The following is a 19,732-nucleotide window of genomic DNA, read 5'->3' as shown; positions in this document are numbered from 1 at the left end:
ATATTAGTTGTTTTGCCTGACAAGATCACAGCGTGAAAACTGCTGCAGTGTTTTTTTGCCTCAGCTTCGGACGCTATGAGGAAAACTATGTGTGTGTTTTTTGTATTTTGTCTCCCGTCTCCCCCCCCCCCGTCCAGCCACACACCGCCATTTGGGGGGGGGACTTTGGATTTCTCCCTCCCTAGCCATCCCCACTGAAAAAGGAGGACGTGAGCCCCTTCGAAACAGGGCTGTGGTGAAAGTGAAAAAAACAACATCACCACACTTAGGGCGAAACAAGATGGCGTCCGCGGGAGCCCTTTTTTAAAAACCCTTCTTTTTTTCCCCGCCCCCTCCCTTCCCTTCCCCCTTCCTTCGGCCATCCTCCCTCCGCCTCCCTGTTTTCCCGAAGTGCCCGGATGTGAGCAGCCCGGCCGCCATCTTCCCCGCTTCAGCCGAAAGGAGCCGCACCGTTCAGTGGGCGCGCGAGCTCCGCTGCACCTGCCGCGCCGACTGCCAGCCGAGCCCCCCCCCCCCCCGCCAGCAGCTTCTTTCCCCGAGCTCCGCGCCGTCTCCCGACATGTAAGTAGGGCTCGATGCAAAAGGCGTGCGGGCGTGCAATGCTTCCGAGGGTGCATAAAGGCGGGTGCATGGACGATTTTTTTCCTTCCCCCCCCCCCGGGGGCTTCCTTGCCAGCCTTTTTTTTTTTGCCGCCTCCAAAGGTTTCGGGGGTGGCGGCGGCTTTCCCCACAGGAGTCAGCCCTTGCAAGGAGATTCATAGCGTGCAATTATCTCCACGCTGCATTAAGCGTTGTGCATATGGTTGGGCGGGGGGGGGAGTGGGTTGTTTTGCACTGGAGAGGTGCGACCCCCCCCTTCACTACCCATTTTAGCAGACCAGGTTTATCGCGGTAGGTAGAAAGGGGTATGGCAGAAATCACGGTCTCTGTGCCCTTTCGGAACCCTTTATCCTTTCCTTTTGTGTCTTTCTTCTTCCACCCACACAGCAGCCTAAGGCGATCTTAGGAGAGGATGCGGGAGGTGATTGTGGGGGGGGGGGGAGGAATGGATCGAGGCAAGGACGTGGGAAGGCGCCTGGCAAAAAGATCCAGGCGAGGCGATCGGGCTTTGGATCTCTCCCCACTCTTGAAATAAAAGGCAGGGACGGAGCCATATCCTTCAACCCCCCCATCCCATCCCATCCCATCCTTCCGTTTTGTCTCCGAATCCTATATGTCGATGCAGGCCAATAAACGTTTTTTTTTTAATTTGTGAATCATCTGGGTGGGGATAGAATCTGGGCGATTTTAAAGAACCGACCATCCCAAGCAGAAACGCGGATGGAGAGAAATAAAAGGGCGTCTGATGTTGCCTTTTGCTTTACACGGATAGGAAGGAATGAGGTCATCTTGTTGGGTGGTTTTGTTTTCTCTCTCCCCCCCCTCCCAAGATATGTCTGGGTTGAGGGGGGGCGGCAGTATTTCCAATTTCCCATCCCCCTCCCTCAATTTCCAGGCACCTCCCTTGTTTTAAAGACGGGCTTAAATCTGCACCAGAGAATGATTTTTTCAAGAACGAGGGAAATGCTTGATTTCTCGATTTTTCCCAATGAAAAACATCTTGGGGGAAGGTGTTGGAAAGGACCGTTTCCAGTCCTCTGTGAGAGAAAAGGATTGGAAACGCATCGGAGTGGATATAGAAATGTTTTCCTTGGGGTTAGGATCATCCCCACCCTACTGAGTGTATCGTGTGGGTGTGTTGATCTTGCTTAAATATATATTTAAGCTCTTCTACCGTTTCTCCGAAAATAAAGACCTAACCTGAAAATAAGCCCTAGTAGGATTTTGCAGAATGCTCAAGCCCTACCCCCAAAATAAGCCCCAGCGAAGAGAAACCTCGCCCTCCACCCTTGTGCAGCAACCACAAGATGACATGACTCTGATTTGAATAAATGTAGATTGTGGTACATGAAAAAAAATATAAAACATCCCCTGAAAATAAGCCGTAATGTGCTTTTTTGGAGGAAAAATGAATATAAGACCCTGTCTTATTTTGGGGGAAACACGGTATATATGTACAGTATATATTAGCAATCCTCTCCCCCCATGTCAAATATCTTGAGGGTTGAAATTGACAAAGGCAGACCGAAATCATCTGGAAGCATCATAAACACAGACCTATGTCTGCCTCTAAAACCTGCTCCCCCCCACCTTCGCTTTTTGGATAGCCATAAGGAGCAAGACTGTTTGGGTGAAATAAAGGGAATTTGGAGGATAAGGGCATGATTTAAGACAAACGGCCTTCCCCTTCCTTTACCCTTCTGAATATTTTGAGGTTTTTGCAAACGCAGGCAGATGGAAGGCACTAAAAATATCCATGCCCCCCCCCCCCCACTTCCAGGCAGTGTCACTGGCTGCTTTGATTGGCTGGGGAAAGATGGAGTACGGTCCGGACTTGGAGGTGTTGGCAGGGGAGATGATGAGGATGACAGAGAAAGAGCAGGAGGGTTAGTCAAATGGATTGGGGAAGAATGCATTTGAACTCTACTGGTGTAAATCAGGATGAAATAGAGCCCCCCTCCCTTGTTCTGGGCACCATTTGGGGTTGTTGCAGTGTGTGTGTGCTCAAGAAACATTGGCCTTTTGGGTGGGATGGCTTGTCTCTTAAGAAAAAAAGAATAAAGAGGTATTTGCAGAGAGAGAGAGAGAGAGAGACTTATGTTTCATCTTTAAATATTGGCTTTTAATTATGTAAGCCGCGTTGGGCCCTTCTTTAGGATAAAGGTGGGCCATGCATGTAATTATTTATGCATCAATCAATACCTTTTTGCTGGCTGAGTTCTTTGGGAGAAGGCAGAGGTCGTGGGGCCAGCTGATCTCCCTACCTCCAGAGGTGCTGGCACATGCTTGATGATCGGCAGTCCACCTGCATGCGCTTAGGGATGGTGTTTCTTCTGGAGTCCTTTGACAGGAGTGGGTTTCCGGAGAGGCAGCCATGCTATGTAATGAAGACTTTGGGGGGGAGAAAGAAAGACAAATCTCATGTGGAACCCCCTCCAAAACTTGTTTTCCTGTTTCATAAACATATGAAAATGTGTATGTTTAACCATGCATTTTCACATAATGAACCTCATACTTCAGAGATTTGTGGTCATATTTTAGCAGCGAAATTGCACCATATAGCCCCATTTTGGTCATATTGCTCTTCAGATTTGTTATTTTTTTGGGGGGGGGGGCAGTGTGAACCATTAACCATTCTAATTTCTTCCAAGAAGCAACCGATTTGCATACTGTATTTAATTTCAAAATGCCTCCATGACACCGAAGGGCGAATCTTGCCTTCACCCCACCCAATACCTGACCTACGTGTTTGATTACCACTTCCATCATTGCTAGTACTCCCAGGTAGCATTGGCTGGGGGGGTGATGGATTTTGTAGTCAGTCCAGCATCTCGTGGGGTAGTGTCTTTGGGGGATGATGGCCTAGCATTTAAAGATACCCTGCTTACTTACAAAATAATGAGAAGTAAATTAGACCACTCTTTAAATGGTGAGGATCCATGATGTGTCTTGAACCTATGTATGGCCTCTTTTTTTTTGGATTTACTGTATAGACACCATTCCCAGCTACTGCATTTTTTAATTCCATCATACACTGTATGTTTACCCGTCTCAGCTTCACGATTGCTCTATCTCTACATATTTAGAGGCAGGCAATACAACTCACTTGTGCCATTTAAGGTTTTCACCAAAATCTCTTATTTTTTCTTTTGGATTTTGTTCTCTGCTCCCCATTTCTAAAACCATATTTTTCCTTTGGACCATATGTGGTCTGTTTTATAAATGGTGTACATATTGATAATTCTTCGTGTGCTTGTCCTCTTTGTTCCCTTCCCCCGTGGGAGGGGGGTAATCGACTCTTCATAGCCCTCTTGTCTCTTGTTTGGTTTTAAATCTCCTTAAATTTATTTATTTATTTATTCATTCATTCATTCATTCATTCATTCCATTTATACCCCACCTATCTGGTCATATTGGAACGTTGGGAAAGAATTTAAATGTTTGCCTCCTGGTTCCTACTTTGAAACATTCAAGACCAAAATGGCTGCTTTGTCCTTGTGCCGGGGAGTCATCGGGGGTTTAAAAATAAAATAATACTGCAGAAGCCTTAAGGAGTGGTATGTAACATTGATCATGCTCGGAATTGAAAATGTTCTCCCCATGCTAAGAGAAGCTGAATTATCCTGGGTTTCTTTCTTGACAACGCAGAGATCCGGAAATGATGCTCAAGGCAGAGGAACCCTTTTCTGCACTTTGAATTAATTACCTTCCTCCATTTTGCTTGAAACAGTCCTACCAAAGACTGATTTCAAAGAAAAGGGCCTTAATAGAGAGCTACCTTATAGCTGCTACCGGAATTGCAGTTTTCTGGAGTATTCTCTGTCTTCTATTTACCTTTTCCTCTTTTCTGACCCTTAAATAAAAACCTTACAAAGACGCCTAGCAAAGTGACTGGGCCACACCAGCGTTTACAGCCTGGTTTAAATCATTTATTGCAAGGCCGACCTGGAGAGCATGTGTTAACTTTTGGGTTTTGGTGGGTACCTGGCTATAATCAACAGTCGGTTCCAAGGCTGTGCTGATAGGATTTAACTGATTGGGGACTTTGTCAGATTGCTTGTTTTAGAGGGAGGAAATTTTTTTTTAAAAAAGGGGGGGAATGCAAGGCTAAATAAAGTGTAGGGGTGAAAAAACCCAAAGCCTATTGTTCTAAGCAGCTAGTGAACAATCAAAGCTCTCTTTCTCTCTTTTTTTAATGTGGCCTTGCATATTTTTTTTAAAACAAAGGGATAGTCAGATATTTGTTTAGATAGCATTCTTTAGTGGCGTGAAGTTATGTTTGGAAACCTCAGCCTTGCAGCTAAACCCTGCAAGAATTGTGATTTAGCCTTGTGTTAGACATTGCCCCTCATTCTAGGGATTCTGTCTCTCTTTGGCTTTCCTGTTTTCCTGTGCAGAATTGCTTTGTCCTCCTCCCTGACAGGCTGCTGTGGATCTCAGGAAAAACAGAATTGTAGAAAAAACATAAATTACAAAAAGGAATAGTACCTGCTGCCTGCATGAATGTGTCCCAGTGCATCTTTGAGGGTCTAAATAGAGATCAAGGCTTCTTAGTGCACTACATGTGTTAATAACCAAATATTTTGTAATATGTTACAGGTTTAAAAATATTTTGTGTGAAGGTTCGGGGTTTGGCTCCGGTTTGTCTTCAAATAAATTGACAGACCTCCTTGGTTTAGAAATTGGTGTAACATTTATTGGATTGTTTAACAAATACTGTAACCTGTGTCAATGAAGGTATTCCAACCATTTCTTCCCTATAACAACTGGTTAGATGGGGGCTTCCAGTCTTCAGCTTTAAAGGGGTTGCACCCTTGAACGTTCCAGGGACCCGGCCAGCCCAGTGTAAAATCCGAGTTCAGTAATTGTCCTGTCTCCCCTTCCAGTAAGGGGACTGTGTCTTCATCCCGGTCATCTGTCCAGACCTGGTCTCTTGAGGGGGAATCCTTCGGCCATCGTCTTCCCAGGGACCCCTCCACTGTAGCTCCGTCATCCGCCATTCCAATCTTTCTCTCCCTCTCCACCTTTTCCTTCTCTTCCCTTAACTTCCTTCTCCACTCTTTTGTCTCTCGTTCCCCCCCCCCGTCAGCCTTACAATTTGTTTTTATTTATAAAATCTCCCTTGACGGACTCTGACCTCCGTCTGAGAAATAACTCTTAGCATTCCTATAATAGGAGGTCTACCTGGCGTCCAGCTCATCATCCTGGCCAGGACGTGCTAATTCAAGTAAAGAGCCTGATAGCCTCAGTGTCACTTTCTCACACTATCTGTATCATTAGGCAGGTACGTGCCAGTATTGGGGACATGTATTGCCTTCCTGTGTCTGAAGAAGAGGATTTTGATCCCCAAAACCTCACTCGGAAGTAAATCTGTTCCTCTTTAAAGTGCCATGAAATTTTCATTTTTTTTTTCACCTTTCCGATCTTGTCAGCCAACTTCAGAGCCTGTTGGTTTTGTGTATTCATTATAAACCACGTTTCTGCTAAGAAATGACACTCAAGAGGACTTGTCAACAACATAAAGAGATTTAGAAGCAAATGTAAAACAATTGAAGAACAAATTGAACGTTAAAACAGTGTTTATCAAAACCAGCCCTTTAAAAACAATGCAATGTTTGATAAACATGTAGACCTTCAAGAATCATGGCTTGCCATCTTTCAAATGGCTGTTCCTGCCTTTGCCAATGTTATCAGTGGAGTTTTCCCCTCCTGGTTGGGGGGTGATGGGAGTTGTAGTCAACACAGCTGAAGAGCAGTGTCATGTTGGGGGAAGGCAGTGTAATCATGGTGGGTTTTGTACATAGATGCCAATATCTGCCTTGGTGCAGTGACACAGATATTGAGCTAGGGTTGACTTTATGGCACCTCCAGAGATGTCTAGATTTCTTTTTCTTTTTAAATTGAATTCCTAACGCATATCTCTAGCCTTTGAAGTGGCTTTAAAGGACCTTGTCAATGCTCTGCTCTTATTACGTGTTCCTTGCCAAGTCCAAAATCTATAGTCGGCAAAGACCATATTGTTAGGACAAATTATACATTCACAAAATTAACAAGATTTTGGATTCTCTGGGACTTCGTGTTAGGCTAAAGGGTAGAAAGTTAATTACAGGTAAAAAAAAAAGTTAACCAAACTTGAAAGTTTGACTGTTTTTTTTAAACAATGCTGCAACTAGCCATATGCCCAGCAGAATTTGGGGGTGGGGGTGGAGGAATAACAATTATTCGGTCAGACAGCCCGAAAAACCTACATCAACCATCAGATCCCAGCCGTGAAAGCCTTTGAGAATACAGTACAACAATTCTAGAATTGAAAAAACTTTGGGATACTCAAAAACATGCATGTTTTGTGAATGTATAGTTGTTCCCAATAAAGGTATTGATTGTGGACTTAGATTGATTCCAGCATATCGTCGTGGATTCTTTCCCTTTTAAAATTTCATACCCAGCTGATCGATGAGGACACATGGGAAGTTGCATTGGATTGAGTCAAGCTGGCTGTTCTTTCAGCCCTGAAATGTCTCTACACGCTGGTAGTTACTGTGCTGGGCTAGGGGATTATGGGAGCTGTAGTCCTGAAATTGATTTTTCCAAGTCCTCACCTTTTTCACCCAATCAAGCAGTATTGAACCTGAATCTTTTGCATGCAAAGTGAGTATTACTGTGACTCTAAAATGTGGTACCTATTTTCTTTCTCTTGCCCCGTGGCATATGCATCTGGTGTTAAAAAGCTCCAAACGGATACAAATACATGTTTTTGTTGTCTTTGTGCAGTTTATTCATGTCACATATTAATTATGTGTGCTGTGATGATCCCACTCTGCAGTAGCAACACACTGGCTCCATGGTGTGGGTGAATGTTGTTGGTTTTCTTGTACTTTATAGACAATCATAAGGGAACCAAGAAAATGGACAGAGAGCAGCCGTGGGCGCATCCTTGCCTTGTGACTTTTTAATGTGGTTTACACTTCCTGAAGAAATGACTTTAAACCTCAAAGCAGAAGGTGCCATTCTTAGTCAAAGTACAGACCCAACCTTTAAGGTCACTGCTTTTGAAAGAAATAGAAATGGATGCAGAAGAGTGGTGAGGCAGCATGCCTTTCTGTTTTTTCTCCTTCATCATGAGGACCTGCAACTTGAAGGCCAAATTTATATCCCAGCAAACAGAATTTACAAGTGATGGCAGTTTGTAAGAGCAGTTAGAACAAGAAAGCAAACTTGCACATGGCTGTAGAACGCAGTTGCCACTTCCTGGACTTTCTAGCAATCATTACGTTAGACTGCACAGGGAAGCCATTGAAATCCACAAACACCAGCAAAGCTTCAACAAAAAAGAAGAAAGTTTAAAATTCAACAAAGCCTGGCTCCCAGCACTGAAACATACAGCCTGCACAAGGTCAATAAACTCTACCCAGCCACAAGGACTGGTGATCACTACACACAAAAGACCAGCTAATGACACCCATCAATCACAGTGACAGATAATCTCTCCTCCTTATCACAACAATACACCCGCAACAAAACACACTGATCACCATAATCACCCAGTCTCCTGAAAAGGACAAAAAGCTGATCCCACAGCTATAAATACTCAACTATCCCACAAACTGCAACAGAGCACAGATAGAGTTCTGACTCCTGTCCTCTGAAGATGCTGGCCACAGAGACTGGCAAAACGTTTAGGAAGAAGAAAAACTTTAAGAACACAGCCAAACAATGTGGAAAACCCAGAACATCCATTGGATCCCAGCCGTGAAAGCCTTTGAGAATACAATTTCTCCTGATGTTCAGCTGAAATCTGGCTACCTATAGCTTGAGCCCATTGTTACGTGTCCTGCACTCAGGCATGATAGAGAACAGATCCTGCCCCTCCTCTGCATGTCTGCCTTTGAAAAATGCGCTTCTATCTCCCCTCAATTGTCTTTTTTCAAGGCTAAAGGTGCCAAGTTCTTCCCCATAGGCCTTGGGTCCAGTCCCTTGATCATTCACGTGGACATTCTTGGATTACATATGGAAGCCTCTGCTATATGTAGGTGAAACTAGCTCATTCCTTTCTAGTTTGAAAATCTGGATCCTGGGGTTTTGAACTTTATTCACCCTCGCTGGCCTTGCTTGCCCCTTGTAAACCACCGTCCTGAACTTGATGTCTTCTGTATGTGTTGGACTACAATGGCGGGGGGATTATGGGAATTTTAGTCCAGTACACCTGCAGTAGGACGTCTGGCGTCTGCGGAGGTTGGCCTCGGTCGTTTTGTGCCTAATCTTGGTTTCTGCAACGCTGTCCAAGGATTAAATATAGAGCCTTTGCTCTTAATCTCCCCTTTTAATTACTCAGCTCCTTATCTTATCCCGCCAAGCTATTTAGAGTTTAGGCCCACTACGCCCAGCTGGACTGCCTGAGGGCCTTGGATGAAGGTGCAAAGTTTTAAAAAAGAGAAGAAAAATATTTAGAGGGGGAAGATTATTCCGTACCTTACACAGTAATGGACACAAGAGAATTGGGAGGTTTTTGTTTCGTTTGCGGTGGAAGAGTGTTTGCACTTGACGTACATAACGCACTTTATTCTAAACTTGGCACTTGCCGAGGTTTTGTTGCACTCGAAACAACCTTGGGAAGATGAGGGCATGGTGCCTTTAAGGATGAGTCCTGGAAAATGGCAAGGATTTTTGCACGACTAGCTGCTTGTAGTTTTCATTGTAGGATGCCTGTTGCAAGGATAACGGAACATTTGGACTACACTTCCCAGAATTCCTCAGGCTTCCCTGTGGTGGGAGTCAGAGCCCAATAATATCTGGGAGCCCAGGTTTGCGACCTGGTGTTATAAATGTACGTTATAGCATATCCTGAGTACATGAAACATGGTCTTTATTTATGAGCGTGACAAGCAGTGGCCATTCGGTCCATGTCACCCCCTCAACCTGTGGCTGGGTCCGTGCATCCAGCTGGTTAGTGCATTTCCCCCATATTTGAAGATTTGCTGATGGCGCTTGAATTAGTGACGCTTGCATTTAAACACAGGCAATCAAGGGAGGACAGATCCCTGTAAAGCAGTTGCGCCTTGGGATTTTGTGACATGCAGTTAACCTACTAGTTTTCCTGATCTGATGCTTTCCCATCTTCAGTCCCTCCTTATCTTTTTGTAACACTTATTTGTATTTTCCTAGGGAGTTGCAGTGTTTTCCTCCACCCTTGTAAACCAGTCTGAATGTTTTTAATGCAAGTTTTCCTTAACATCATGGAGAATTAATCTTCCTTCCCTCTCCCCCCCCCCCCCCCAATTTCTTGCCTGCAGGTCGGCTCCTGCTCCTGCCGGTGCCCCTCCTGCTGCCGGAGGAGAGGGGGGTGGCCCTCCCCCTCCTCCTCCCAACCTCACCAGTAACCGAAGGCTCCAGCAAACACAGGCTCAAGTGGATGAGGTAAGAACTGGTGTGTGCCCCTACCGACATTCAACGGAGAATTATGGGAGGAAGAAAGCTCACCACACTGCCCCATCGAAAACTTTTGCTGTGCTGTTTGTTTATTTATTGAATTTTTTAAAATACCATCCGTTGGGCTGCTAGGGCCACTCTGTGTGATTCACAACTCAAACAATAAATGATATTGTAATATAAAAATAATAAACAGAATAACAGCCAGAAATCAAAAGTAAACAAACAAACAGCACAACTAAAAACTAGAAATAAATGAAGGGAATTTAAAGGCAAAGTGGGGGGGAATGGGGAGTATAAAATGCTGAAAGAACCACTGGGTTTGGATGTTGTAGACGCCAGGAAGGCCTATTTAAAAAGCTGTGTTTTCAGTGACTGTTTAAAAGCTTCCCAGTGAAGGGGTCGTTGGGTGGCTTTTAGGTGGGAGACGGTTCCAAAGATGAGGTTATAAGCTCCGCTCCTCGTAGGATGGAGAGTGCAAAGTAGAGGATAATATTCTTTCTGTTCATCTATGCTGCCTGCCAGTCAAGTCTTCCTGAATGTTCCTAACTTGGTTCTCCCAAGACTACGGTCCCATCATCCCCATTCCGTGAGGTTGGAAAAGATGGGTGTCACTGTCTAGCACATATCAATGGCACCAGGTTGGGGGAAATGGATTCAGTCTGTTATATACATCTACTGTCCCTGTTTTGGCGTAAGCATAAGAAAAAGTTCTCTCCTAACTGCCCTCCTCAGTAATTTGGAGAGACTTTGGGGGGGGGGGTTACGGTAAGATTGCAGTTGTAAAACAATGGCTTGTTTGGCTATAGAAAGGGACGTGGTGGCGCTGCGGGTTAAACCGCAGAAGCCTCTGTGCAGCAAAATTGAAAGACCAGCCATCGTGAGATTGCATCCACGCAACAGAGGGAGCTGTGTCTAGTGTTCCGTGTCTAGTTGTGCTGGCCACGTGACCATGGAAAATGTCTCTGGACAAACGCTGGCTCTACGCCTTGGAAATGGGGATGAGCACCATGCCCTAGAGTTGGACTCGACTGGACTCAAGGGGAACCTTTACCTTGGCTATTGAATTTTGCCAGGGGTCCTTCTAAAAGGAGATACCGGGACAGGAAGAGGGAGCAAAGGGAAGCAATGATGATGGACGGAGGCAGGGCTGATTTACCTGTAGGTGGCAGCATGATCTCCAGGAGTGGAGTCACTCAGTTTTCCTCTCGGGACCACGTTTCGGGGAATATAGAGAAGGAGGTGCTTCATGTCCTGCTGGCACATTCCCCAGCGGCGTCTTATGGGAAGAGAATATTGGATGGGAAACAGTCCTTTGCTTTCATCCAGCCGGGCTACTTTCATAGGCCGGGGCTGCTGCCACTAAACACCCCCCTCCCCCAATAGACCAGGCTTTGGATGGAGAGTAATTCTCTGAGGGCTCAGTCACAAGCCGCCTTTTCCTCCCTTTTGGTTTGGCTCGTACAGATAGGGGTGTGATCCTTAGCTTGGGCATAATCCAGAATGGAAAGCTAGCGCCCCCCCCCCCCAAAACGGGTGAGTATGGTCTCATTGGCTTGTTTCATTTAGGACATTTATATGCCACTCTATGTCTGAACAAATCAGTCCTATTAAAAACCACATACATGTGGTCAGAACACATGAGCTGCTCACGGCTGCATCAGAACAGTGGTTCATCTCTTCCATAACTGTCTATTTTGACTGCTCTGTTAAAAAAAAACCCAACAATTCTGAATTGCCCCTGATCGTTATCAGTAGAGACCCAGGAAATTTGACTTTGGATCTTTTGCAAGCAAATCAGGTGATCCTTGTGCTGCACCGTTAGTTGTGTTCTGGATTGGTGCTTAAAACTCTTAATCATGACCTGTATAAACGACTTGAAATTGCAAGGAATCTGATTCACGTCTGCACCCCTTCCCACCTTCCAGCCTGCTTTTTCTGGTAGAAGCAGTGGGAAATCATGCAAGGTGAATGATGGCTGAGAAAAGCTTGGTTAGATTGCCCAAACACTTTTGGAATCAGGGCTGAATGCTTTTCATCTAATTCCTAGGAAGCTGTTCTGCTGCTAAGCCCGTGTCTGGAGTCTGTAATGGATGAAGGTGAACAAATCGAGGATTATTCCAGACCAGGTGGTTGTGGTTGGTCACAGGGCAGATCAGAGAAGTAGGAGGTTATGCTCCCCTTGAACATTTAGTTTCAGAGCTTAGATGTGCTCCTGGATTCATCAGGTTTCGGCGGTGGTCAGAAATGTCTGTGCACCGTCAAAGCTGATGCATCCGTTGTGCCTCTTCCAGGAAATGTCCGAGTTGGCTATGGCGACACATGCCGTAGTTCCATCCCAACTAGATAACAGTAAGTTTGCCATATCGACGGGATCATTTATCTGCCGCCTGGAAAAACTCCCTAGAAACATATGTTTCCAAGGTGTATATTGCTGAAATGCAAAGCAAAAAAAACCCATTCAGACCATTATTTTGCGACCGCAAAAAGATCATCGTAATGCAGTTTTGTCGTAATGCGGGGCAATTGTAAAGTGAGGCACCACTGTATAAGCACATTTTTTTTTGTTTTAGTTTTTGCTTCTGGTACTACAGAAAACACCGTGCTCCATTCTTATCATTGGGCCCAGTGAGCATTAAGTGTTTATACAAGAGAGGCCAGAAAAGCAGCAAGCTTTGGGTGAAAAAAGAGAAAAGCCCTGTTTGGTCTGTATTGAGGCATGTGCAGAGTGCATGCAATGAGAGGGACGCACGTTCACTGTATGCTCCTTTCCACTCTTGCCACTCTCATCACAGAAAGGAACTTTTGGAAGAGGGAGGGATTCCCACGTTTGCCCACATGAAGCAGAACCCTGTTCTTGGAGATGGTTCTAGGGTTGTGGAGCAACAAGGAGAAAAAAAAGGCAGAATCTTTGGAAGAAAGAGCAGACTTCTAGACGGTGGTGGGAATGGGAGAGCGCCAGTGTATGTCTTGGGGTTGGGACACAGAAGATACAGGTTCAAATCCCCACCTGAGCCACAAAACTCTCTGACTAGAGACATTTTCTCAGTCTAGTCTACCTCACCAAGTTGTTGTGGGAGAAACTTGAGAGCCTTACCTTGGGCCTATTGGTGGAAATACGAGACAGACATGTAAGTGGGGAATAAATTAACAATATACATGTTTTTAAAAGAGAAAGAATCATGAGGAATTATGCATCAGAAAGTTAAAAAAGAAAAGAGACAGGTTTTTAGGGATGGCAATGCTAAGAGTACCATCAAGATTTTGAAGGTAGGAGTGAGAAGAGTTGCTGGATCTGAGATTAGACAGAAATGCGATTTAGGGAATTAAGCAGCAAATGAAGTGAAAATGAAAGATGTTTTTTGTATTGTAAAGGGAGAAATGATAAGACATGGCAGCTGAGTCAGTATGACGAACAGATTTTTAGCTGAATGCGCTAGCCTGTCATTGTTGGCATTCACTGTGTCATCCTTTCCAACCCCACATTCTTTGGGGACTTGAAGGGGCAGGGGATGATTCCTCCCCTCAACACAGAAATGTTAATACTCCCATTTACCCCCTCTGAGCTTTCATGGCTGAGTGGGGATTTGAACAGTGGCCTTCCATTACAGAGGTCCCCAGCCCCTGGTCTGCAGCTGGTGTCGGTCTGTGGCCTGAGCAGGACTGGGCCGCAGAGACAGACCTCCCGCCCCAACCCCCCACACACAGTTGATTCGCCCATGCGAGCACCGCGCCACTGTTTGCGCATGCGCTCATTCTCATTTGCGCATGAGCACGGGGGTGCCCCGCCTTCCCCAGCCGGTCCACGGGGTAAAAAAGGGTGGGGAACCAAACAACACAAGCTGCGGTAACAAAATGTGGCGTTCCTGAAATGAAATCCTTCAGAAGCAACCTCTGTCTTTTGCTGCCTTGACCCTTTCCTTGGAAGGCCCCCTTGCAACCAGAGGAACGCTCAGATTCTTTCCATGTGTGAGCGGACCTGGAATGAGGGTTGACCTCAGATTTGGAGACTGGGGAATGTGGTCGGCTCTTAGGGCGGAGGTTGTGTGTTTTGTTTTGGGCTGGGAAGGAGCCGGCAAGGAAGTGGACGTGGCTGACAGAGGTTAACTGGTTCATGTTACCTTTGCAAGTGTGTTGAAGGCCCCATGAACACAACAACAACAACAGTTTCCTTTTTTTCCCCCTCCCTGCACGCAGGTTGTGGATATCATGCGAGTGAATGTGGACAAGGTGCTGGAGAGGGATCAGAAACTGTCGGAGCTGGATGACCGCGCCGACGCCCTGCAGGCCGGAGCCTCCCAGTTTGAAACCAGTGCAGCCAAACTGAAGCGCAAATACTGGTGGAAGAACCTAAAGGTAACATAGAATCATGTAGTTGGAAAGGGGGCCTGCCTATAATGCCAACCAGCCCAACCCCCGGCGCTCAAGGCAGGAATTCAAATCAAAGCAGATTGGACAGAGGACGATCCAATTTTCTCTTGAATGCCTCCAGTGTTGGACTGCTCATCACCTCCCGAGGCCCTGGGTTCCATTGTCGCACTGCTCTAACAGTTAAGACGTTTTTCCTGATCTTCAGCCTAAATCTTGCTTCCAACATAGGCTGGGGGTTTGGAATGCCTGCAACGTACTGGAAAATTGGCAGTCTTTTAACATCCGGTTGAAAGTCCTTGTGTCCCTTTGTACCTCACTGTTTTGCCGAAATGGTCAATCCTGTAGTCTGGGTTTCCTCTGAAGCTTATCTCTGGAAAAATTAAACAGATTAGTGACGAGAGTTTCTCTGATCATGTGCAAAGGCAGGTTCTTTGGAGTTGGCCAAACAGCATGAAGTAGGAGGTGAAGAGAGTGAGGCTAAAATCAGTGATGGCATTGTTTCCAAGCAAGGTGATGCTATGGGATCTCTTTTCAAAAATATGTTTTTCTGTTGTTCGGTTTGTCTTACCACACTTTTTCCAAAAATCCAGTTGCATTTTTTCACTGCCTTTGTGTGCTTATTTGCTCACTCTTTCTTCCCCTTTTCTTCTCTTCCAACTTCAGATGATGATAATTCTGGGGGTGATATGCGCCATTGTCTTGATCGTTATCATTGGTGAGTTCCATCTCTTGTACTGAAGCAAGCGCTTGTGCATTTGGCAACCTGCCTGACCTATATTAGAGTGAACACTACATGGGCTCAAGTCCCACCTCGCCCGCAAATTCTATGACACAACCATGGCAGACCTATTCAGTTCCTTTTTCTTTAAAAGCATTCATAAACTCATCTTCCCATTGAAAAAATTCTCAAGGGTGGCAGATGGCTTGTATCGCTGGGTTTTTTTTTGCTGATCAAACTGCCTGTCTCCCAGTCCCTTGGCTTGATACTTGTGAAAAGTATTGAAATGGATGCAGGGGAATGAATGGTCTGAGGCTGAACCCGGACAAGATGGAGGTCCTGAGGGTGGGTGGCCCAGATGTCAGTGGTTTGGGGAACTCCCTCTCTCACCACAAAGAATTCAGTTCGCAATCTGGGGAGGGGTGTCCATCTTGACCCAGCACTTACCATGAAGACCCAGGTAGCATCAGTGGTCCGTACCACCTATTTGCATCTTCAGCAGATTGCCCAGCTGCGTTCTTATCTTGATGTGGGGTCCCTCACCGCTCTGGTCCATGTGCTCGTAGTCTCGAGATTAGACTACTGTAATGCACTCTATGTGGGGCTACCTTTGAGACTGATGCGGAAGCTTCAAATGGTGCAGAACGCGGCGGCCAGATTTCTTACTGGAGTGAGAAAACATCATATAATTGTATTAATATTGTTGTTAGCCGCTCAGAGTGGTATAGATGTATCAGATGGGCGGGATATAAATCAAATAAATAAATAAATAAATAAATAAATAAATAAATAAATAAATAAATAAAAAAAATCATATCTCCCCCACTCTGGCTGCCCTGCATTGACTGCCCGTTCGTTTCTGCATTGATTTCAAAGTGCTAATGATGACATAGAAAGCCCTAAATGGTTTAGGACCTCGATATCTGGCGGAATACCTCCTCCCATCTATATATACCTGAATCACTTGCTTTAGCCAGGATGGACGGCTGATGGGGGCCTATCACTGAGGGAGGCCCGGAGAGAAAGAACAAGAAAGCGGGCCTTCTCGGCAGTGGCCCCTCGCTTCTGGAACAGTCTGCCCCCAGAAATTTGTCTGGCTTCCTCCCTGGAGGTGTCTAGAGGGGCCACCTCAAGACCTGGCTCTCTGGGCAGGCCTTCGCTCCTGTCAATGCCTAATTTATTTGTTATTTTTCAGTTGTGTTAATGTTGTTTTATTTTTTATTATTAATTTTATTATGTGTTGTTAGCTGCCCAGAGTAGACTTTGGTCTAGATGGGTGTGACATAAATTAAATTAAATTGAAATAAATAAAATTAGGTAGTAATAAAGCTGAGAGTTCATGGCGGAGGTGGGGAAAACAGCCTCTCTTATCAGAAAGCAGCAAAAAAGAAAAAGAAAAAAGAAAAGGTGGCATAAGAGAGCTGACGTTTTGTGTTGGATTGTGGCTCATGTCCAGTTTTCCCATATGAGTGTGTGTGTGTGGGTGACTGCTGTCCTTTGTGGCCTTGGGCATCCCGTATTGTCCCAACCTTGCGTCACCTAGGTGTTCATGGACTGCAGTTCCCAGAATCCTTCATCACAACCTGTGCTGGCTGGGATTTCTGGGAGTTGCAGTCCAAGAACACCTGAGTGACCCAAGGTTGGCCACCACTGTGCTAGAAGGAAATAGTAAGCCCCCTTCTAAATACTCACAATCCAGAAATTCCTGAAAAATGTTGCCATACGTCAGAATTGACTTGACGGCACACTATTATTATTATTATTTTTGCAACATACCTGAGGTTTCGCTAGATGTTAGCTCTGTTCTATATGATGAGATCTCGGGACAAGGCAAAACAAGGTCAGAACAAATTAAAACAGTTTTGTACGTATGAAATTACCTGAAGGCACTTAAAAATAATTAAAAATGCATAAAACAGTTTATATGATTAAAAACCCATAATAAAAAGCAAATCTTATATACTGCCCCATAGTGCTTAAATCACTCTCTGGGCAATTTACAGTTTAATTCTTCAGGCTATACATTGCACACACAAACACCAGCGATCTGGGTACCCAGTTTACAGACCGCAGAAAGATGGAAGGCCAGGTGAAATTTGAGTCGGCTAACTAGGATGGAATTTGCGTTAGGAGCAGCATTTTGGCTGCAGTAATGCAGTTTAGCCACTGTGCCACGGAGTTCCTCTTGTGGAACTTCGTGGTTTACAGATTGGACGGGCTTCAGAGTAGACATGTCTCTGATTGTGCTCTCAATAAATTCCTTGTAGTTTGAGGGACTGTAAACCCTCCTCACCCACCCAGTAGCCAACGGTGATGGTAAGGGGTCACTAAGAGAAAGTTCTTGAGTGAATTCTGTTAAGATCTTCCCAGAAACTGCTCATTGCCAGCTTTCCTGTTCCCAGGTTCCAACTTAAAGCATAGGCATCAATCATTCTGACCTACTTACTGGTTGTCATATGGGTTAAAACAACATACCTACCATGGGAATATTTGAAAGTTCTCTTGAACGTTCCCCATAAGGGTTGATTGAGTGGGAACAGGATTTGGAGAGTCACCTTTGAAGAGGAAAGAAAATAACGTGCCAAAGCTGCTAAGCGGTGGCGTCCAGAAGAGTTTAGGAAAAGAGAGATGGTTTCCTAAGCACTAATTCCTTAACTGTTTGTCTTATAGAATCATGGAGTTGGAAGGGGCCCATAAGGACATCCAGTCCAACCCCCGTGCTTAAGGCAGGAATCCAGATCAAAGCAGATCAGAAAGATGGCTGTCCCATTTTCTCCTGAATGCCTCCAGCATTTGAGCGCTCGCCACCTCCCGAGGTCATGGGTTCCGTTGTCATACTGCTCTAGCAGACATTTTCCCCTGATATTCAGCCAACATCTGGCTTCCTGTAGCTGGAGCCTATTAGTATGTGCCCTGCACTGCATTTACTGTGTTGATTGATTCTCACAACACGTGGCGCAGACCTGCCAGAGTCTTTCTGAGCCGTGGTTGCATTCTGAAGTCATGTTCTGCTGGTTTCTCTGAGCTGCTGACTGATCTTTCTGCATTTCTCTCTTTCTGCCACAGTTTACTTCAGCACCTAGTGGGATTTAAGGAGCCATTTTCCATCCAGGAGCAGCGGCCGGGAGAGGCATGAGGGGTGAAGCATCCCCCCCCTCCTCTAGATCTCAGCCATATCTTCCAGCCCCGCCTCCCCCCTCCATACACCTCTTACACCCTCCCTTTCCCCACCCCCTCCTGTGTGTGTGTGATTGCGTGTGCATTGCGTGTGGGTGTCTTGTAAATAGCCTGATTTGTTATTTATACATATATATATAATATAATATTATATTTTGTCTGTTTGTAGATTTATTACTAGATTTTCCATGTGTCATGGAATCTCCCGTCCTTCTTCTGCCAACCCCTTTCTCTCTCTCTCTCTCTCTCTCTCTCTCTCTCTCTCTCTCTCTCTCTCTCTCTCTCTCTCTCTCTCCCTCTCTCTGACAGTGTTTTTTCAATGTCTTGATTTTTAACTAAAATCTTCGCGGACCAATAATTCTTTGTAACCTCAAGTTCCTTTCCTCTTCTCCCAGTTTGGTGTGCCCCTAAACGCTCCTTCTGCTCCCCCCCTACCCCTTTCCCTCCCAATCTGTCATCTGGATGCTAAAGGTCGATTAATGCCCTGCCTTGGATTATAGATTCCTCTCTGTCCAATTTTCCTTCATTGCCCTGAAAACATCAGGACCCCTCGTTGGAGGTGAAGTGTGTTGAACATTCACCCCGGCCTGGGATCTTGGGGAAATCCTTGCAGCCCGCGATCACTGTGATGTTCGACTGTCCTCAGTGATGTTGGGTGTCAAGAATTTCTTACCTGCCTTTTTCCCTTTACCTCAAACCCTTCTTCCTGAAGCCGTGGGGATAAATCTCTGTACCCTCTGTGACCTTCTGTAACATTCCTGGAGTTGTGCTGTGTGCTGTGTCTTCTTTGAAGTAATTAACACTACACGTTAAGAACCCCTCCGCTTTGAGGGTGGAGGCGGCGCTGTAGGGACATGCATCCACACAGGCCTCTCCTCTCTTGGGCCTCATCCTCTGAACAAGGAGGAGGAGGCTGGTTTTCCTGCCACAAATACTCTGTACGGAAACTGCCTCTTTTTGAAAACAAACCAACGAACAAGGTAATAATGTACATTCCACACCTCTTCTAAAACAAGAGGCAACGTTATTTAAGATTGGGAGGAAAGACAATTGCCTACTCTTCTCGGAATAACTTTTTCGATCTGATATTCTTGCAATCACTGCCTGTTTGCCAGGAATTTGGGGTGTACATGTGTGAATGCATGTCAGTGCGGCAGCAAAAAAAGGGGGGGGAATAAGGTTTTAGTTCTTTTCAGAAGTGATGGAGGAAAGGTAGGTTAAAATTCTAGGTAGCTTTAGCAGGTTTCATGTCAAATAATGCAGAATCTGGTGGAGGGAGGGATTAAATCTGGGAGGAAAATTGTATTCTTAAATCTGGGAGGGGCTGAAATAAGATCTTTCCTCCCCTAGGCCCATAAAATTAAATTTAGGTAGGCTCCTTGTGTCCTGTTGTCTCTACCCTGTAGTGAAATAAAACACGTTGTGTCTTCTCTCTAAACT

At 45.4% G+C, this 19,732-nt stretch overlaps 1 protein-coding gene across 1 annotated transcript; it reads left to right on the top strand.

Annotated features, from left to right (window-relative positions):
* The first annotated feature begins 331 nt into the window (after positions 1-331).
* VAMP2 (vesicle associated membrane protein 2) lies at positions 332-19,730 on the top strand. The gene is made up of 5 exons (XM_072977125.2): positions 332-561; positions 9,891-10,014; positions 14,224-14,382; positions 15,061-15,112; positions 18,182-19,730. Coding segments are annotated over exons 1-5 (354 nt in total). The 5' UTR covers positions 332-559; the 3' UTR covers positions 18,199-19,730.
* Positions 19,731-19,732: the final 2 nt, after the last annotated feature.

This window comes from Pogona vitticeps, chromosome 6, assembly GCF_051106095.1.
Source record: "Pogona vitticeps strain Pit_001003342236 chromosome 6, PviZW2.1, whole genome shotgun sequence".
Classification (NCBI taxonomy): Eukaryota; Metazoa; Chordata; class Lepidosauria; order Squamata; family Agamidae; genus Pogona; species Pogona vitticeps.
This window is presented reverse-complemented; position numbering and strand designations above follow the sequence as displayed.

Coding starts and splice junctions, on each gene's coding strand:
- VAMP2 (XM_072977125.2), top strand. Junction 10,015..14,223: donor CACAGGCTCAAGTGGATGAG/GTAAGAACTGGT, acceptor CCCTGCACGCAG/GTTGTGGATATCATGCGAGT. Junction 14,383..15,060: donor ACTGGTGGAAGAACCTAAAG/GTAACATAGAAT, acceptor TTCCAACTTCAG/ATGATGATAATTCTGGGGGT.